The sequence below is a fragment of the Zosterops lateralis genome (genome assembly GCF_965231275.1).
Source record: "Zosterops lateralis genome assembly, chromosome: 7".
NCBI lineage: Eukaryota > Metazoa > Chordata > Aves > Passeriformes > Zosteropidae > Zosterops > Zosterops lateralis.
The window spans coordinates 16771503-16789343 of record NC_139767.1 but is presented as its reverse complement, the minus strand read 5'-3'; the positions used below and the strand labels follow the sequence as shown (position 1 = coordinate 16789343).

General features: G+C 36.0%; 1 protein-coding gene across 5 annotated transcripts in view; it reads right to left on the bottom strand.

The window, feature by feature from the left end:
- Window positions 1-17841, bottom strand: part of LNPK (lunapark, ER junction formation factor) — a 46936-nt gene that overhangs the window by 13200 nt on the left and 15895 nt on the right. For all 5 annotated transcript variants that reach the window (XR_014590498.1, XR_014590499.1, XM_083864792.1 and 2 more), the window contains exons 7-12: window positions 14537-14617; window positions 14399-14450; window positions 7161-7379; window positions 2248-2353; window positions 1488-1558; window positions 43-213 (exon numbers count right to left, since the gene is read on the bottom strand). Coding sequence is in view for 3 of the 5 variants with exons in the window: in XM_083864792.1 (XP_083720918.1) it covers window positions 43-213; window positions 1488-1558; window positions 2248-2353; window positions 7161-7379; window positions 14399-14450; window positions 14537-14617 (700 nt within the window). In the remaining 2 variants the exon portion in view is untranslated. The remainder of the gene's footprint in view (window positions 1-42; window positions 214-1487; window positions 1559-2247; window positions 2354-7160; window positions 7380-14398; window positions 14451-14536; window positions 14618-17841) is intronic.

The window sequence follows — 17841 nt, the reverse complement described above, 5'->3', positions numbered from 1 at the left end:
GTAGACATTTGAAAAAGCAGACTTCATGAGATGAGTTCTTACCTTTTGCCTCTTCAGTCTCCTGGGGCTCTCTCTCTCTAGGTTCTAGAGGCTCAGTTTCAGGTTGCAATTCTGCAGTTCGCTTTTTTTCAAAACTGAAGTCTGGAAGTCGTGGAGCTTGAGGTCTAGTTTTTCTTGCAGGATTCAGGAAGAAGCAGTAGGCACACCTAAATGCTACACCACAAAGCACACCCAGTAAGCAGCCTCACTAATTAACTTCACATTTCACCTTTATTCCTACACTATATTCCCATGGTTCAAAATACTAAAAACAGAGTTAACTAAGTGACTATCAGTACCAGAGAGTACCTCCACCAAATTTACATAAGTTGTTCTATACAGGTCCTTTTATAAATTCAGCAGACATTTGGTTTTTACAAACCTGCTTGCTTTCAGCTCTGCTGAACTGAGTACTGCCCAACACTGTGAAAGATTTGACCAAAATGAACAAAATAATGCAATTCAGTAGCACCAGATGTTGCCACATGGTGTTATTCTATTCTTTCCTACAAAAGAATTAAATTGGCAGATGTTTTTTTGATGCCACTTTCCTCACACTCTGAGTAAGGAGATGTTAGGAAATCCACAAGGTATGTCTCACTCTACTTTTTGAGGAGTATTTTGCTCCAGTGATGCTTAATTAAGAAAATGCAGTTTTGTTTTGCAGAAGTAGTGGATACCATTTACTATTGAAATAACTCTTTTTATTCTCCCCAGTCTCACCAAGACAAGGGGAAAAGTGGCAATTTCTGGTACAGTTGAGTTGTGAACTCATAGGAACTAAGATAAGACACACTACATATCTTTGGTTTCATAGGAAACCTTTCTTTTATTCTTACAATACAGAATATTTACTTATAAAAATAAACAAAACAAAATTAAATAGAATATTTATCTAGGAATCCCTAGTTTCTTAGGCATCAGGCTTACACTTGTGGTAGAAAGCAGGCAAAATACAACATCTGTGTTCAATAAAGAGCTGTGTCTGTCTTAAGTTATTGTCAGCCATAAATTCACATATAGGCCCCTAGGGCTTGTTCCCACTCTTTTTCCGATGTGTCCCCCAAGATCTTCTTGCCAAAGGAAAATTTAGTTTAAGTTCTGGTAAAAGAGGTACACTTTAATGTCAGATAGTTTCTCAACATAAAACCCTTCTGAGAACCATTCATAGCCAGTAGCAATGCTCAGAGATGTATTGGAGGAAGCTTATTTCTACCAAATAGTTTTCTGCACATAAAATCCATGACCTGAAGGTCACAATAAAGTACTTCTCTACGTCTTGAATGAAATCTTAAGATACAGAGTAATATGTTACCAAAAAATGTTCCCACATGAAGCGGTACTTTGCAATGTCAGCTAAGTACTCAGCTCAACCAAAATGAAGTATTACTCCTGTTTGTTATGCAACATAAGCCAAGTAATAGAGTTGAAAAAAGATTAGCTCTTACCTATGTATTCAAACTCTTCCTTCAAAGCCATACCATTGTGAGAAAAACATTGCTGACATATAAGGGCATACCTAGAAAACATGCATAATACAGTTACATGCCTCTAAGTAATAACACACTGAAGGGAGATGTATTTTACCTTACATTTGCCTAATACCTTAAATCTTTTTTTCCAAAACATGATATCCACCACGAAATTATCACCCTTGAAAGCAAACTAAATCTGTAGATGAAATAGTACTTTTTGAAGTTGGTTTAACCACAGTGAAATACCCTCAGCTATATTTTAAACTATGGTTCAGCATACTTTTAATATCAGTGTCAGAAAATAACATCCAAATTAAACCTTTACTTCATTAGAATACAATTAATATGAAAAGTAACCATAGTAAACATATTAAGTTCTTATACGTTTGGACAGTTCTGAAGGTAATCTGAAGCATTTATAATGGATATAAAGCTAAAGTGCTGAGGCAAATTATTTCTTTTTTCTTAGTTCAAAATATAAGTCATTCACCCACTTGAGCACAGACCTTTCTTTGTACCACACAGCTAATGCTACTCAGAGCAGGGGTTAGTTTTGCCCAAATATTACCAGTTTCCCTGCAAAGATATTTCAAGTGAAGCATTGAGAAAGAGCCATTTCTCAATTACAAAAATTTTGGACAAGTTAATTTACAATTCTTTTAACCTTGACATGGCTTAAACAAAAAGGTTCCTTTCTGCTAAGTGCTTAGGTATTTCTTAAAGAACATTTTACCTGTTCTGAGGACCATCACCAACCAAATATTCAATAACTCTATCCACAACTCCTCTTTCTCGAGGAAGAACGGGTCTTGCCAAAGGAGGGCCTGGAGGATGAAGACCTAGAACATGAATTACATGAAAATTATTTTCCACCATATAAATATATATAATATTTTATTGTGTGCGCTACTGTAACAAAACAATTGCATCTACTTAATATATATGGGCATATCTATTAGTCCACCAGGAAAGCTGTAAGATTCTTCAACCCACACTAGTCCAAAATTCCTCTTCTGCTCCTTTAGCTTATAATTTTATTAAATCACTCCATTTTTACACCTTGGACATGTAATTAAATTTATATTTTCTAAAGAACTTAACATATCAATAGTATTCAATTATTAACAAATAGATGCTTTTTAAGAAAGAACAACTTAACTAAGTTCTCTTCATATACACTCAACTCTGCAAATTTACACTTGTGGTTTACACCAATAAATCTGTCAAAATCAATGACAACAGCAGAAGAACTAGAGATCAGGGCAACCTGGTCTACTGGAAGGTGTCCTGTCCATGGCATGGGGGTTTCAAATAGATTATCTTCAAGATCCCTTAAAATTCAAACCATTCTATCATTTTATGAAGATGTCACCACAGAAACACCCCCTGGCTTCTGTGTAATTACAACACCACATGAGCATGTCCCCAGTCTGCACTGAGTCTATACATTAAACCTGTCCAGCTGTTTGTCATTTTGGTAATCCCACATTTAATGACAAGTTGGATACTTTCAGATTTATGCTTAGTCAAAGAAGCCAGAAGGCCACCATAAAGATACTATTTCCCCCATGTATTTAACAAACTACTATCAAAATGAAACTCCTTAAAGAACAGGTAAGAGCAATGGTTAGTTCTATTTCATCTCTACATACAACAGCTAAACCAGCAGTTAAACCAGAACTGGCACAAATTTCTCTTTCCATGAAGTTTTAAAATGTCTAGTCCATTGCACAAGACCACTGCAAGCTATCAATTTCCATTTATATACCTTTGAATTCTTACATCAACTTTTTCTCGCAGCCTTAGAACAGAATAAGCTAAGGTAGGAAGCTCAGGTCTCAATCATTCCAATGCAATCATTCAAGTAACTAAGTATGGAGAGGAAACATTTTACATTTAAATATCGGAAGTATCAAGTTACAGTACTTTCAACAAACAGTCCTGAGTGTAAGATAATGCAGCACTCGGGGGAAGAGACCGGAACACTTAAAATCTACTCACATAAGAGTTTTATGAATTACATTCAAAGTCCACAAAACTAACTAAACAATGTCTGAGAGGGACAATGAATCAGTATTCCAGAACTCTCCAACTGGGACAAAATGGTCAGCTTCAAGCCACTCAAACACAAAATTGTGACACCTTGCAAATAAGACTCAGTTTAAGCCCTTGACAAAATTACTTTTAAAAATTAAAAAGTCCTATGCAAGCTCAAGATAGCTAAGGTGCTTAGACAAAACAACAACAAACCAGCAAGTATTAGCAGCTTTCATACTGAAAAGAGCATATAGCAACCTGAACAAACTAAGTATATATAATTCATGGAGATGAAATACTTGAGGTACAAAAACAGACCAGTGTTTTCTCTGATACCTAACCCGAACTTCCCTGACTCAGCTTTGTGTATTTCTTTGGGCACTGTCACTGGTCACCAGAGTGAAGAGATCAGTGCTTGGCCCTCTGCTTCCCCTCATGAAGATGCTGAAGACCACAGTGAGGTCTCCTCTCAGTCTCCTCCTTTTCAGGCTGAACAAATCAAGTATCTTGGCCTCTCCTCATAAATCTTCACCTCCAGATCACAAGGCAAAGACAACACAGCAAGTCTTACTACTTAATAACCTAATCCAAGATGGACTTCATGATTAAATATAGCATTAAAAGTAACTGCCAGGAAATGACCATTTCAAGCCTCCTACCTTCTCATCTTCACAGATAGAAGCAACAAAGGAAAAAGTAACTAAGGGAAGAATGTATTACATTGTGGCATGCTCAGTGCCACAGACAGCTAAATTCCATTACTCTATGGCAAATGTTAAACATTGTAGGATTCAAATATTTTCAGCAGTGACCTCTTGTAATGCTACACCTAGAACAAGATTAATCTTGACATTAAGGCTGCACTATTTCTAACAGCACATCTTCCAAGACACATCTTGTCAGTATTGGATATTTGACCTAAAATGGACTGTCCTAATCTTTAGGAGCACAAGAAAACCCTTTCAGAAAATACTGCAATTTACAACCCACCAGTTAAGTACAGAAAAGCTCCATAGTCAACATAAATGTTTTTAAAATAGGCCTTATTTTCACAAAGGAGAGAAATTAGTTCAGGAGATAATCAGTGAATGCATTTCCAAGTTACCCCTGTATTCTGTCCTCAAGTAGGAACCTCGACCAAGAAAATCATCACAGCAGCAAGACAGAACAAATTCAGTGCAATATAAACTGTATTCTGCTAACGCTGTCCAAAGTAGAGGTCAGGGAAAATTCATTTCCTAGAGTTTACAAAAACCTGAAAGATCCAATACTTCCATCAAAAAAGGCACTGATACAATCCGCAATAAAATCAAAGGTCTACAATAATTTTGTGAATGCCTGGTTTACACTCAAATGGTTACTGAGGCCTTTATTCAGAAGGCCAAGTTTTCATCCAACTTGTAAATATCAATATATGAAGTTTCTAAAAGTCAATAAACAAGGTAAAAATTGAATAAAGTTACCTAGAATGAAACATCACAACACACTCCGACAACAACTTCAATTACCTGCCTACTAATAACTCAAACCAACCATCTTGGTTCTCATGCTGTTATGGACACCAGTAATTAATATGAACATCAAAAGCAATCATTGTAGAAAGACTGGTCATTTTTGCAAAGCTTGGCAAACTCTCAACTACCTGCTGGTTATTAATTTTCAAACATATGGGAGCTCTGTGGTAATACACATTAAATTGATTCTCCCCTACAAAATATAGTATAATGAAAATGAATTATTAATCTTCTGTAAAATAGAGATAATTAAGGCCATGTATAAACTTAGATACCATATTATTCTTACAGATACTGAATTTACATACTTTTCACTACAGCTACATGACTGAGATTTTATATGCCTGGAAGGTTTGGGGAAATTCAAGAAAAAAGAGGGCTTCCATATTAACTGACTTTGCAGTGGCTCCCATCGTTATCTATGGCAAAGTAATGCATGTGGTCGAAATACCAGTTATTTAGTGGGGGGAGAAGTGCCTGTAAGGCATTATCACAAAAACTACATTAAAAATTTTAAATCACAAGCTCTGCAACTGTCCTTTCAAACGAGTCGGTTACTTTATTTTCCTCTTCTTTTAAAACATTTATGCAATAAAGGCTGAATTTCATCCAGCTTATTCAATGTGCCTGAATCTTCCCCTAAGAATAAAGCTATTATACAGCTGATATTTTATTCCACAATCAGTTTCCTTGAAAAAGAGCAAGCAATTTTAAACTCATTATGGAATTTTTGGTAATCGGATAACAGTAAATGTGGTTTGCAACCAAACGACCAATTTCCTGGTGCAAGGAGCTAATTTCTGGCACTTCAAGATAATCAAAATTTACTAATAACTTGCCTTTACAGTTCACTTCAGGGATAAAAACAGATTTATCAGCTTCATAACGCAGGTAAATAATTACTAACGACAAATAAGGTTTAATGGACTCTACAGAGAAGGGAGATCACAACTTTCCATGACAAGTTTATTCCACTACACTAAACAACAGGAAAAGGCATTTTTACATTCAGCTTCCCAAAATCTTAGAGAGCGGCTGTCAATATATCATCAACAGCTCTACTTTTTGATTGTATCATGGAAGTTAGTAAGGAAGGACATACAGTTGGTAAGACTTAAGTAGCTTCAAGTCAAAATCAGGAACACGGCACAGAGAGAAACCCTTGATCCCTGTACATAGAGCAAAGAACTACTCATTACAATGATGCTCATGAGATTCTTGGCAAGTGGGGTCCCTTCTGTTTTCAAGACAGCATTTCATCTCTCTTGCCATGTGATCCAACTTGTCAAACATCCCATAAAGAATGAAAGGCCTGGCACAAGCCCACAAACAGCTGTACCATCCATGGGGAAAATGAGAATGGTGCTTCCTACACAAGACTCAAATTTTGCAATCCTTCCAATGCAATTTAGTTCGTTTCTATTTATTAGAAGTCCATTCCGTCTGAACACCAAGTAAGAAATCAAGGGAAAAACACTTTCAGGATATGAAACCAAATTTCAAGGACTACTCATTCCTACCAGATTTCAACTTGTTCCTAAACTTTAGACTCTTGTACCAAAGTAACAATGCCATTTTAGTATTCAGCTACAACACAGATAACTTTTCTGCTGTATTTGGTATTACACACTTTAACCTATGAGTATAGGCTGCATGACTATACTTTCTAGAGTAAAAATTTAAATAAATGTCAAGATGCATGTTAAAAGAAATATGTGCAGGGTTTAGTAAGAAGCATGAATGTATTCTGAAAGTGTTCTCCTCTGTATCTGATTTATACAAGCATAGAGCTCTTCTAAACTAAGAACATAAAAAGGTATGCTATATTGTTGACTACAGAATACTGCAAAGTTTTATTGCCATTTAAACAAAGAAGCCATAACAGTTAAATGAGCTCAGGCAATAGGTTTCAGCATCAAAAGGTGCCAGCTGTAAAGAGTTATGGCTAATTGAATATGGAACTCCTGCTTAATCAGATAACTGCTCTGCTATTTCCAAATGAAATGCCATTTCCATACTGTATGAAAATGGCCTATTTTATTGGTAACCAGAGAAAACAATATAAACTGTAAATAACATTAAGTGCTGTGTTTACCCATTCCAGGCACTGAAGTAGCAGGGGATCCAGGGCGTCTTGGTAAAACATTGGATTGCAAGGATGGCACAGCCGTTCTTTCCGGGAGCCCGCTCAGAGCTGGAGTCTCTCTCTGCACATTGGGAGATGCTGGCAGTGGGGACTTTGGAGAGCCTTGCTTAGGAGTTGCAGGTGGGGGTGTAGAAGCATTTCTTTGAGCTGCAGTCCTCTGACGAATTTCTGACAAGAACATGTACACTGAATTTAATATCTAGCATTATAAGCAAGATATTAGTGAAAGTGCATTAATACTGTTATACCAATCAGCAAATTACAGAATCAAACAAAACCAGGAAGGTCTAAAACTAAACATCATCAGCTGAGCATATCATAGAAGTAAATATGCAGAAGTAAATATCACATAGAATGCTATATTTCACTTATCACAACTGTTAAATATTTATGGCAAAATTCTTCTGGAAGGAAATTGAGTACAGAATCATAAAGTATCTGCTAAGGCAGAGCACTGGATATATGAACAGCTAGACTCAAACCACTGTATAGAATTGATGACTTTTTACTCCATGGCTTAAAAATGCTTCCAAATATTTAGCTTTCCATGGGACCAAAACTCTTCATTCAGTGCCTAATATGCCCAGGCTACGCGCCCAGAGTTTTTAAAAAAACCCAGATTAGATAAATTAAACTATTCTAAAACTAAAGAAAATTAAATACTTCATTCAGATGATACAGTTTCACTCACTTATTTCAGTAACCCTACCATCAAACCATGCACATGGATTCTCACAAAGCAAGAATGGGCTCTGCCAGAATACATCCCTGCTTTTATCTCTTCTCACACCACTATCAGTTACTACTAAATCACTATCACGAAAACTTTAATATATTTCCTCAGTTGTTCTTACCTGAAGCCAAATACCACCAGAGTAATATACCATGGTTTGAATGTTGTAATTGTCATGCAAGCCATTCTCACACTATTGCAACAAATCAAACTGAAATGTAACCATTGCTTTAGGTCTGCAGATATTTACACGGTTAACAAGTAGCAAGTTAGTCTCTAAAAGGGACACCCCAATAACAGCCACACCCAAGGCTGTAATACCCTACAGAGTTAGCGTATAGCACCACATCACTTTGAACCAGCTTGCACGTCTTCCTCCACAACAAATGGAATTTAACACTACACTTGGACTTTAAAATCATTTCCACGAGTCTCAAGATTAGAGAGATTTTATCTGATGACTTTACGTCAGGCTGGAAGAGTTTAAATGCTTAGCAAGCAGTCTACAGGTCCACTGGCAACCACCCACTGGAAAATTGGTGTGCTGAGTCTGAGGGAACAATCCCTGTCCCCAGAAGTACAACACTACCATGCTAAGCTCCTGTTTTGGGTGCAGGAGGTGAGCATGCTACGTCAGCTGGCACTTGCTAAGAGCTGCTATCACTGAAGTACTGGGTCAAATACAACAGTTCTGTGGGAATACAGCAAATCCAGTGCCATGAAAATTGCAACATATATAGATTATGGTCCTGCCTACTTATCTGAATTTATAAACAGGATTAATACACAACAGAAGAAAGAACTAAAAATTCTTTGGTATCACTACTTTAAAAACTACAAGTTGAAAAACTAGTCTTACTAAAAACCCATCTAGTTCAGTTTCCTACATAGCAGAACAAATTACTACTTTTCCCCTGCCACACCATGTGCATGGCTGCACTACTTCACACAACTTCATTGTCCAAATTACATCATCATCCAATGAGTCTGAAGGTTCTGTATTTTAACTAGGTTTAACAAGTATGTCTGCCCCCTCACTATTTAAGCTGTTCGGAATTTGGAAACCAGGATTAATTGGTGAAGTAGTTGCAGAAATTTACATTTCCTTGGTGACTTGCTTCTGCTTTGAAAACTGCTCCTGTGTTGAGAGTTTTATCTGAAGTAAGAATTCATTTATGATGAACCTTCCCCACTAACATGTCTTCAGGATCTTTTCGTGAGACACATTAGCAGTAAACTTTCAAGTTTTACTACACTAGGATAACTGCAGTCTCTCTATGCTATCTGACCAACAGGCATGGCCCATCTCCAAATACAAAATATTGATTAAAACCCATTATTTATTTAACCATTATAGTCAAGTTTGTGTTATAGTTTCCTGTCATGTGTTAGTTTCAAAAATTAAGCTAAAAGGTATGCAATTTCTCAAGTCTTCCCAGGTCCACATAAGTACTAAAAGTGAGTGATAAATATAAAGCCTAGCGCCACTTGTTCCAAGATCATTTAAATATCTGTAAAGGTATCTTAATCCATTCTTTTTTCATTACAAAACTCTCTTCATTATTGTTTTACATAGAAAAATGTCGAAGACCATGACTGTAATTTCTACATATGGACTTTACTTCTACATTTTGAAGGCTGTCTTTCTAGATCATGTGGTTTAAGCATATTAATTTCAATTATTTAAGAGTGCTGAGTCTGTTTCAATAGGTCACGGCTATATTCACATCTATTCTGAGCCCATACACTATTTCTAAGCAATTTCCATGCTGCCTGCGAGAGCTTTGCCCCTTTTGCCTTCTTTCTGAACGGCCATTTTTGGCAAGTCTTCTTGGAATGATTTTCAATTAAAAAAATACTGCTACTTTAATGACTCCTCATATTTTTGTTCCTATAAAGATGCTGAACCAGTACTTTACAGTCAGGGTTAGAGAGATGTGCTTCAGTAGTTTTAGTCTCATTACAGAGTTAAGAATGCAAGATTCATTGCTAGTTTCCACAAAATATTAGGTTATTCACAATGCCTTTTTTCCCCGTTCACTTAGAAGTTCACTTGGCTTTCACTCTATTCTGTGATTCACACTTAGGAGAATGGCCAACACTGCTGCTCCTCAAGTAAGAGAAGTCACCACAATCTGTATTATGAGAAAGTGAGAAATGTTCTCCTCGGCAGACCAACAGCCCATCCATTCCAGTATTTCCTTTCACAGAATGGCTGTAGATGTTATTCAGTGACAACACACAAACCTGAATTTCTGATGCTTACATTCCTGATACCATCTCCAGGATCCATTAATGCATTGTGACGGGCATCAAGAGTACATCCCTGTCTCATCATTTTAGTATCACATATGGACCCTTTACATGAACTCCCCTAATTCCTTTTAAATTTGCTCTGCACTTCCTCAATAACAGCCCTAATATTGTTTTGAAGTAACTGAATATGATCTATATATTTCTCAAATTGCATTAAGATGCAATGTGTTAAAAATGAGCCTCTTGCAAAGTGCCAGATTTCCATAATTCCAAGTTGCACAACTTAGCTAAGAAACATGTTCATTGACCTCAACATTAACACAACTTACAGCTACTGCTGATGTAGTTTTAATGAAGTTTCGCAATTTCCCAAGGATTTTCTTCAGAAATTATATTCATGTCTCCAAAAGTCAACAGCATGAAGACACATAAATAGCTTAAAAATAGAACTTTTATTCTCCAAACACACTACAGTTCAAATTCTGCACACTTCAGACATAAGCAAACATTACTTAAGAGGTATCTCCTCAACTGATGATTCAGTATGAGCTCTTAAAGTCTATTATACTACTGCAGTGGTGAGGCACTCACATGTTTCATGTTTACAAGCATAACTATTTTATTTTCCCTCACTTCAAAACACCTTGATCTTTGCAGAGAAGCATACATTATTTTCATAGAGCTACACTACACTGCAGGTCAATAAACAGTTCACATAACTTGTTGGCTTTAGTATCAAAGACCAACCAAGCATTTTCTTCCTTCCTCCTCATGCCTATATCCATCCCACAGCCTGCAACCATCCTTTATGGCATTACTTTTCATTCAAGTCACAGAGTGATCTCATTTACAATACACCCCAGCTAAAAGTCATATTAGCAAAATGAAAAGAGCGGGTACCAAAAACAGAATATTGTTGATAAATATTTTGCTGCAAATATATACTTATCCTGTTTTTCTCTACGGCCAAAGTACTGAATAATAAGTATATATTCATTAACTGTACCCTTCAAAATATTTCTGAAGGGATAAAATTGCACTTAAATTTTCAAATTTGTTTCCTTCTGGATTTCCTGATGGTTTTTTATGCCAAACAAAAGATTGACCTAAGTCATCTGTTAAAACTACCATCGCTTATTTAAGCAGTACATTTCAAAATCATAAAAACTGCAAAAAGAGCTAAACACACAGGAAAATTGGGGCACTACCAGTTGTTTTTCTGAGAACCAGTGATTATGTAATACTGATTAAACCTTTGTACCAATTAGTATGATGTGCAAGCTTTCATTTCAACCAGTAAGTCAAAAACATATAAACTAACTAACCTTTCATCAGCTGTTTCATATACAACATCAGCCAATTTGATTATATATTAGTCATTACTTATCCTCTTTTCAAAAAGACTCAACTACAGAGCTCAAGGAAATGAGCACAGTAACTTGGCTAGCTTGTGTCCAAAGCAAGCAAAGAGAAGATCAAGGAAGCTTTAATGTTAACTTGCTAACAAATATTTTATTATTCCAAACCACTCTAATTCTACCTCATGCTACATGCACCAAATTATACCACAATCACATAAAGGTGTAATCTAGTTACAGTACGTTACATACTGCACAGAACAGAAGCTAATATTCACTTTGGGCAGATATTTAATGTGAACAGCAATAAGCTAGTAGGTTTGCCTGATAGCTAAAAATTGAAATAATTACTGCATATAACAAGTTATTTGGAAATTAAGTCTCCATAATTTCACAAGCCAAAGCCAAACACAGCATGTCCCTCTTGAACTATAACACATCTCCAAAATAGAACAGTCTGATTAACCACTTACACAGGGACAAAAAGCTACACCAATTCCAAATTCAATGTGTTAGAGAACAAATTGGAAAAAAGAAAATAAAATTGTGCTGTATATGAACAAAGTTACATTCATTGGCTCATAGAATCATTTAGGTTGGGAAAAACCCTTAAGATCATAAAATCCAACTATAAGCCATGACAATTTACAAAATTTATTTTCCAAAATCCTTTCAAAAGCTAAACTGCACTTTGGTTCAGAATCAAGCAAGAATGTCCACGTACCCCAAAAAGTTGAATCTGAAAGAGAATTATACATTTTCTCAATTGTGTCCCCACTTAGAGGTTATTGGTTCACACCATGACAGTCTCAGAGAGCATTCTTCACAAATGAAACTATTAAAGACTCCTTCCACCAAGCCCCAGAGACCAGTTCACAGCTAGCTCTAAATAAAAAGTTCTAAGCACAGATAGTGTGGGCAAACTCCTCAGCAACAACTGTTTCACATATCTATTCATACCACACTTATTAACGTAAACCACAACCTACAGTGACTGGCTCTCAGAAATAATGCTAACTCTCTCAGAACCTCTCCCTCTCAGCCTTTCTATTAACAGTCAAGACACTATCAACACAACACAGCACATGCTGGATCCAACTGAACTGTTTTTGTATGACTGGATCAAGAGCAGGGGCACTATGCATTGAAAACCCAAACATTCACAAGACTAATTAATGGACACTGACCAACTCACTGCTCCTTACACAGCCTGGGTAGAGGGAAACAGATCAGTCATGTACCTCCAAAGGAGTTTCAAAACTGCTGCTGCTCTCTCTTAAAAAAGCCAGAGTGACTAAAGACTTATCACTGTCTAATTTATAGCTAATTTTCTGTAGATTTCTGTGTAGAAACACACTTTTCCAGGCAGTTTCATCCCCTGGTCAATTTTACTTGCATTCTACAAACAGATCTGTCACCCTACTACTGGACTACTGGAGTGATTTTCTAGCATAGCTCAAGGATGAATTTTATAAAGAGCTTTAAAAAAGCCAACAACCGACTACCTACACATTACAGGTATAACGGAAAAATCTTGGCAACCACCCACGAGCTGCGTTAAGGCAGAGAAAAGAACAGGGTGTCAGAATGGCCCTTCAACCTGAACAAAACTATGAATGCTGCAGAAATAGAGCATGGGAGAGACAGGCAAGGAGCAAACTTGAAAAAAAGCTGTTGTGTCTAAGACATCAGAAGAGATTAAAGCTTCACTATCGAGGTACTGCACTGCAACTATTCACTGCCAATGTCAACAAGTAAGGATAGTTTCAAAATGTTTTCACAGCAATTTGAAGCTAAGCAAGAAGAATTTGATGATGCAGCTTATAAACACTTTTGTTAGTAAATCCAAGTGCTCTGCACTGAACAAAATGAATACGCCAAGAGTGAAAAATTGGAAAAAAAGAAGTTTGGTTACCCACAAGAGTTAAACACAAAGCTGATAATTCTAATATTAAATTCTAAAACAATCTATTTTATGAAAAAGTATGCATATCAGATTCTGCAGTTTATTTTGAGCATCAGCCCTTTCAGGTTATAACAGCAAGTTAAAAATGAAGATTGGTCTTAAAGCATGAGTGCAATCCTCAGTATTACAGCACAAGACAGCCTTTATACTGTGTTCATACAAGCATTTTCAGTTTAACTACAGCGTATTATACTCGACCTTAACAAAACTTAACCGTAGTCTGTTAGCATGAATATTTGCATAAATATCACTTTTTTAATATAAGCATTCTACTGCATGTGAGATCTGTCGAGTTTTGAAACTTGTGTGGGCAATCTCTAGAAACAAGGCTTCCTTGAAACACACTCAAGTTCCTTCTATTTTATTTTATTCAATAGCACCTTTAAATGAAACACTGTAAAGCAGTAGAGTACTGTCCATTCTCTGCAACTAGAAAGTAGTTGAATTATGCACCAGCTTCTTTTTCCTCTCTGGGCACCAAATAGAATTAGTTTAAGCACTGCATTAGGAAAGGTCTAACTAGCCATAAATAGAAACACAATTGAAAAGTTAAGTCAATGAATATTACATAGGATTTGAAAATACCTTAGTATTCTAGAAAAGTTGCAAGTATGTCACAGGAAGTTAAATTTTCTCTCAGTTTTAACATCAAGCAGCATTAAACATCCTGCTGTCTAGAACATCAGACTTTAGTAATACATCCCTTGCCTGAAAAATACAGAACAGTAATGGGCATAGCCTAATGAACAGTCTATTAACCCTAAATAAAGGTCAATTGATCTACAAATTTTATCATAGACAGACTTCTAGACTGGAAATTTCTGTGAAAGATGAGTATCTATGCTAAAGAGCACCCGTTTTACAGGGCTATTACCTTGTCCAGGTCTTGGGGTTGCAGATGTTCCAGCAGATGGTAGTTCAGTCTCCTGCCAATTAATTATAAATAATATTATCAGAATGCTCAGCTCCATAGTACCTTTCATATTACATCAGTATCAATAACAAGATTCACCTTTGTACTTGATTCTGGATCAAATCTTTCAAGGATTAGTTTAGCAGTCTTGTACGTTTCCTTTTCCATTACTTCCTCAAGCTGGAAACAGAAAGGTTCCACACATCAATAGATAATTTTACAGAGAATTTCCCCCCACCATAGCCTCCCATTTACAAGCATATTATCAACGTTACCAAAAGATGAAGCTCATCCATGAGCCAGTAGCATTTTCAGATACCTGAGGATTTGCCGTATTCAAAGGAAAATAAATTTTGCTTTCAAGAATAGTTTCTAAATTCTAATGGACTACTTGTATTTAACAGCTTTATTGCAAGGAAACACCAAATATTGCTAATTGTTTACATATAATGAGGAGAATAATTACAAGCACCAACTTCAATAATGGAATGTGCAAAAATCTATCAGCCATCATTATTGGAAGTTATTAGACATGACAAGCAAATGACAGGCAATTCCTTAGATTTATTTCCTCATAGCACTTAATGCTATTAATTTAAGGAAGGTCGTTAGCCAAGTGCTTTACAGAATAAAGTCCCTGTGCCAATTAACTGCTGTCAGCATCGATTTTAGATTATTTATTAGCAGAAGCAATTAGCTTGCTGCAAATGCTGTGAAAACTCACTAACTAGAGAACAGTCATGGAATTTGCTCAAATGACTTTAAAGGCTGGATCTACATCTTTACAGCAATTCAAACTGCTTTTCAGAAAAAGGAACACGTTAAGAATTTAAATAAAAAAATTTACTGAGAACTATGCATACTTTAGGGAGTGTAACTAAAGCACTTCATTATTACAGCGTTTTATTTACAATGCACTCAAGTGGCTTTATAGCTAATACATGGGCTTAATTAAAAAAAGTAATCACTAGTAAAGTATCACTTTAGTGGTTAACAGCCAACATCAGAAGCAGCTTAACTTTAAAACTCAGATAGCTGAAGTTATGACAAATACCTAATATGTATAGAAATTATAATACATTTTACAGTATCTTAAGCAGACCTTTCTTCCTAGATATGCTGACTAATGGCCATATTCTAAATGTGGGGACTCTGTTCTGAAGTTTGCTGTTGGCATAAACTGCAAAACTGAAAAGGTCAGTGGTCAAAAAATTAAATTCTCTCAAACTCATTTATCACTGCTAAAATAACAAATGGTGGAGGTTAACATGAATTTTATGCCATTATTTAGCTAGTAAGAAACTAAAGTTTCAGCCATCCTGCATATACAGACTGTGCAGGAGTTTTGCATTTAGACAGACCTCAGGATTACAAATAGACCTCAGAAGCTAAATAAAAATTCACTCCATTTAATGGCTACTGTGTATTCATTTAACACCCACTCCTCCAGACATTTCTTGAAGTTTGAGGCAATGAATACTATCCAGGCTGTTAATTAAGGACTGTTGAAACAAAAGGGAGTGAAGAAGAAAGTAAAAATCAATTTCCTAAACTTGTATTTCAGCATCACTTTGGAGTTAACCCACTAACTTCGTAAAACAAATGCCACACAGTGCCATAAGAACAGAATTAATGACCTAATAGGAAAAATAAAGTATTTATTGCTTATAAAAGTAAAAACTGTAAGACAGACTTTTATACAAAGGGATAAGGCTGGTGAGGTGAAGCTGCAACGTCAGGAAGCATTAATAGTCAGTGCTAATATGTGGCTGCCAAGTCCAAATTTAAAAAACCCAATTCATTTCACATCAATGAACATAAAATGCATGCTATTGTCTGTATAGCCAAAAAGAAAAACGAGAAATAACTTTCTGCAGGACAAAGTGACCTTTAAGAGGGAGAAAAACCAGAATGCTCCACCATCACTTGACACTTTCTTTATCTAAAGCACTTCTTGCCACAGCAGTATTAGATAGCATAGTAGTTATTTGTGGATACACAAGTTTTGCAAAAACAGTAACATTATTTTGAAACATAATTCAACTCCCACCACAAGATTCAGATGTGGAAGTTATCTGCCACATTACATAGTTTCTGGACAATTCAATGAGCTACTCTTCATATTTTAAAATTCATACATAGCTTTAAAATTCTAGTAAAGCTGAATCTGAACAAGAATTCAGGATCACAAATGACTACAAATTTCTTGAAAATATATAGAAACTGTCAGGATTTCTACAAGCATATTTACATTTCTCATACTTTCACTTGTAGAACATACTTCTCTAAAGTAAATTGAAATTTGGTTGACAATACCAAATAAAGAATCAAAAAGGTCCAAGTTTACTTACTATGAGGAAATCAGTGTAACTACCAGAAGAAAGTAAAAGCCTGTGTAAAATTTAAATACTACTTCTGTGTTTGCATAGCAGAGGAACACAGGAAGCTTTTTTGCCAACACAGGAAGCTTTATGAATGCAAACCAATACACTGACTTCTGGAACATTCACCATCTTGAAGCATAATCCTGGAAAGGTTAACTTAATGCTGAGAACTAACACAGCAAATCGCTCAACACCTCTAACTTTTTCCATAATTCAGCCTTCTCTGAGATCCAAAACTTTTCCTACAAAATCATTTCCTACTTTCTGCCAAGGGCTAACTCATAGTCTAGCCTCATCAATAAAATTATAATGCTGAGCAACCCAAATTACAAGTGAACTCTCTAAGAAAGGTAATACCAGTCTAAGCATGAATTTTTCATGGAATTAATCAGATCTCAAACAAGCATGGTACCACATTCTCTTCCTATGAACAACTGCATGGATGAACTCCTTCCCAACAGGCCACTGAACAAAATTCCTGTGGGAATGACATCAGCTGCCTAAATTGAACAGCAGGAGTCATGTTTTTTAAGCTTCTTGTAAAGGCAATTTAGCAACCAAAGACTTAAGTACTGGCATGATGCAAGCCACTCATTATTCACCATACTACTATGTGAGTTCATAAACTGAGGATTACTTGGTATATCAAACCCAACTATGAAGAGGTCTTTCTCTATGTTCACACAAAGCCATGAAAATCATTTCAGTCTACCATTTAAGATATACCAGTACACATAGCAAAAGTTTCATTAAAATCGGAAATAATCATTTAAGTGACAGTAATCAATCCAATCAATCAGATCCATGCCAACATTAAAACCACCAAGGTAACTGACCCTTCATCAGTAAATATGATTTTTAACTGTATTTTGAGTTTCCAGCTGCATATTTGAACTACTTTAGCATTTACTGGTTAGACAAAACTGGGCTTGCACAAGAACCAACTCCTAGCAGAGTTTTTATCAAATATTGAAAGTTATCAAACTATCAGTGATTATCTATACCTAGAAGGCTGAAGAT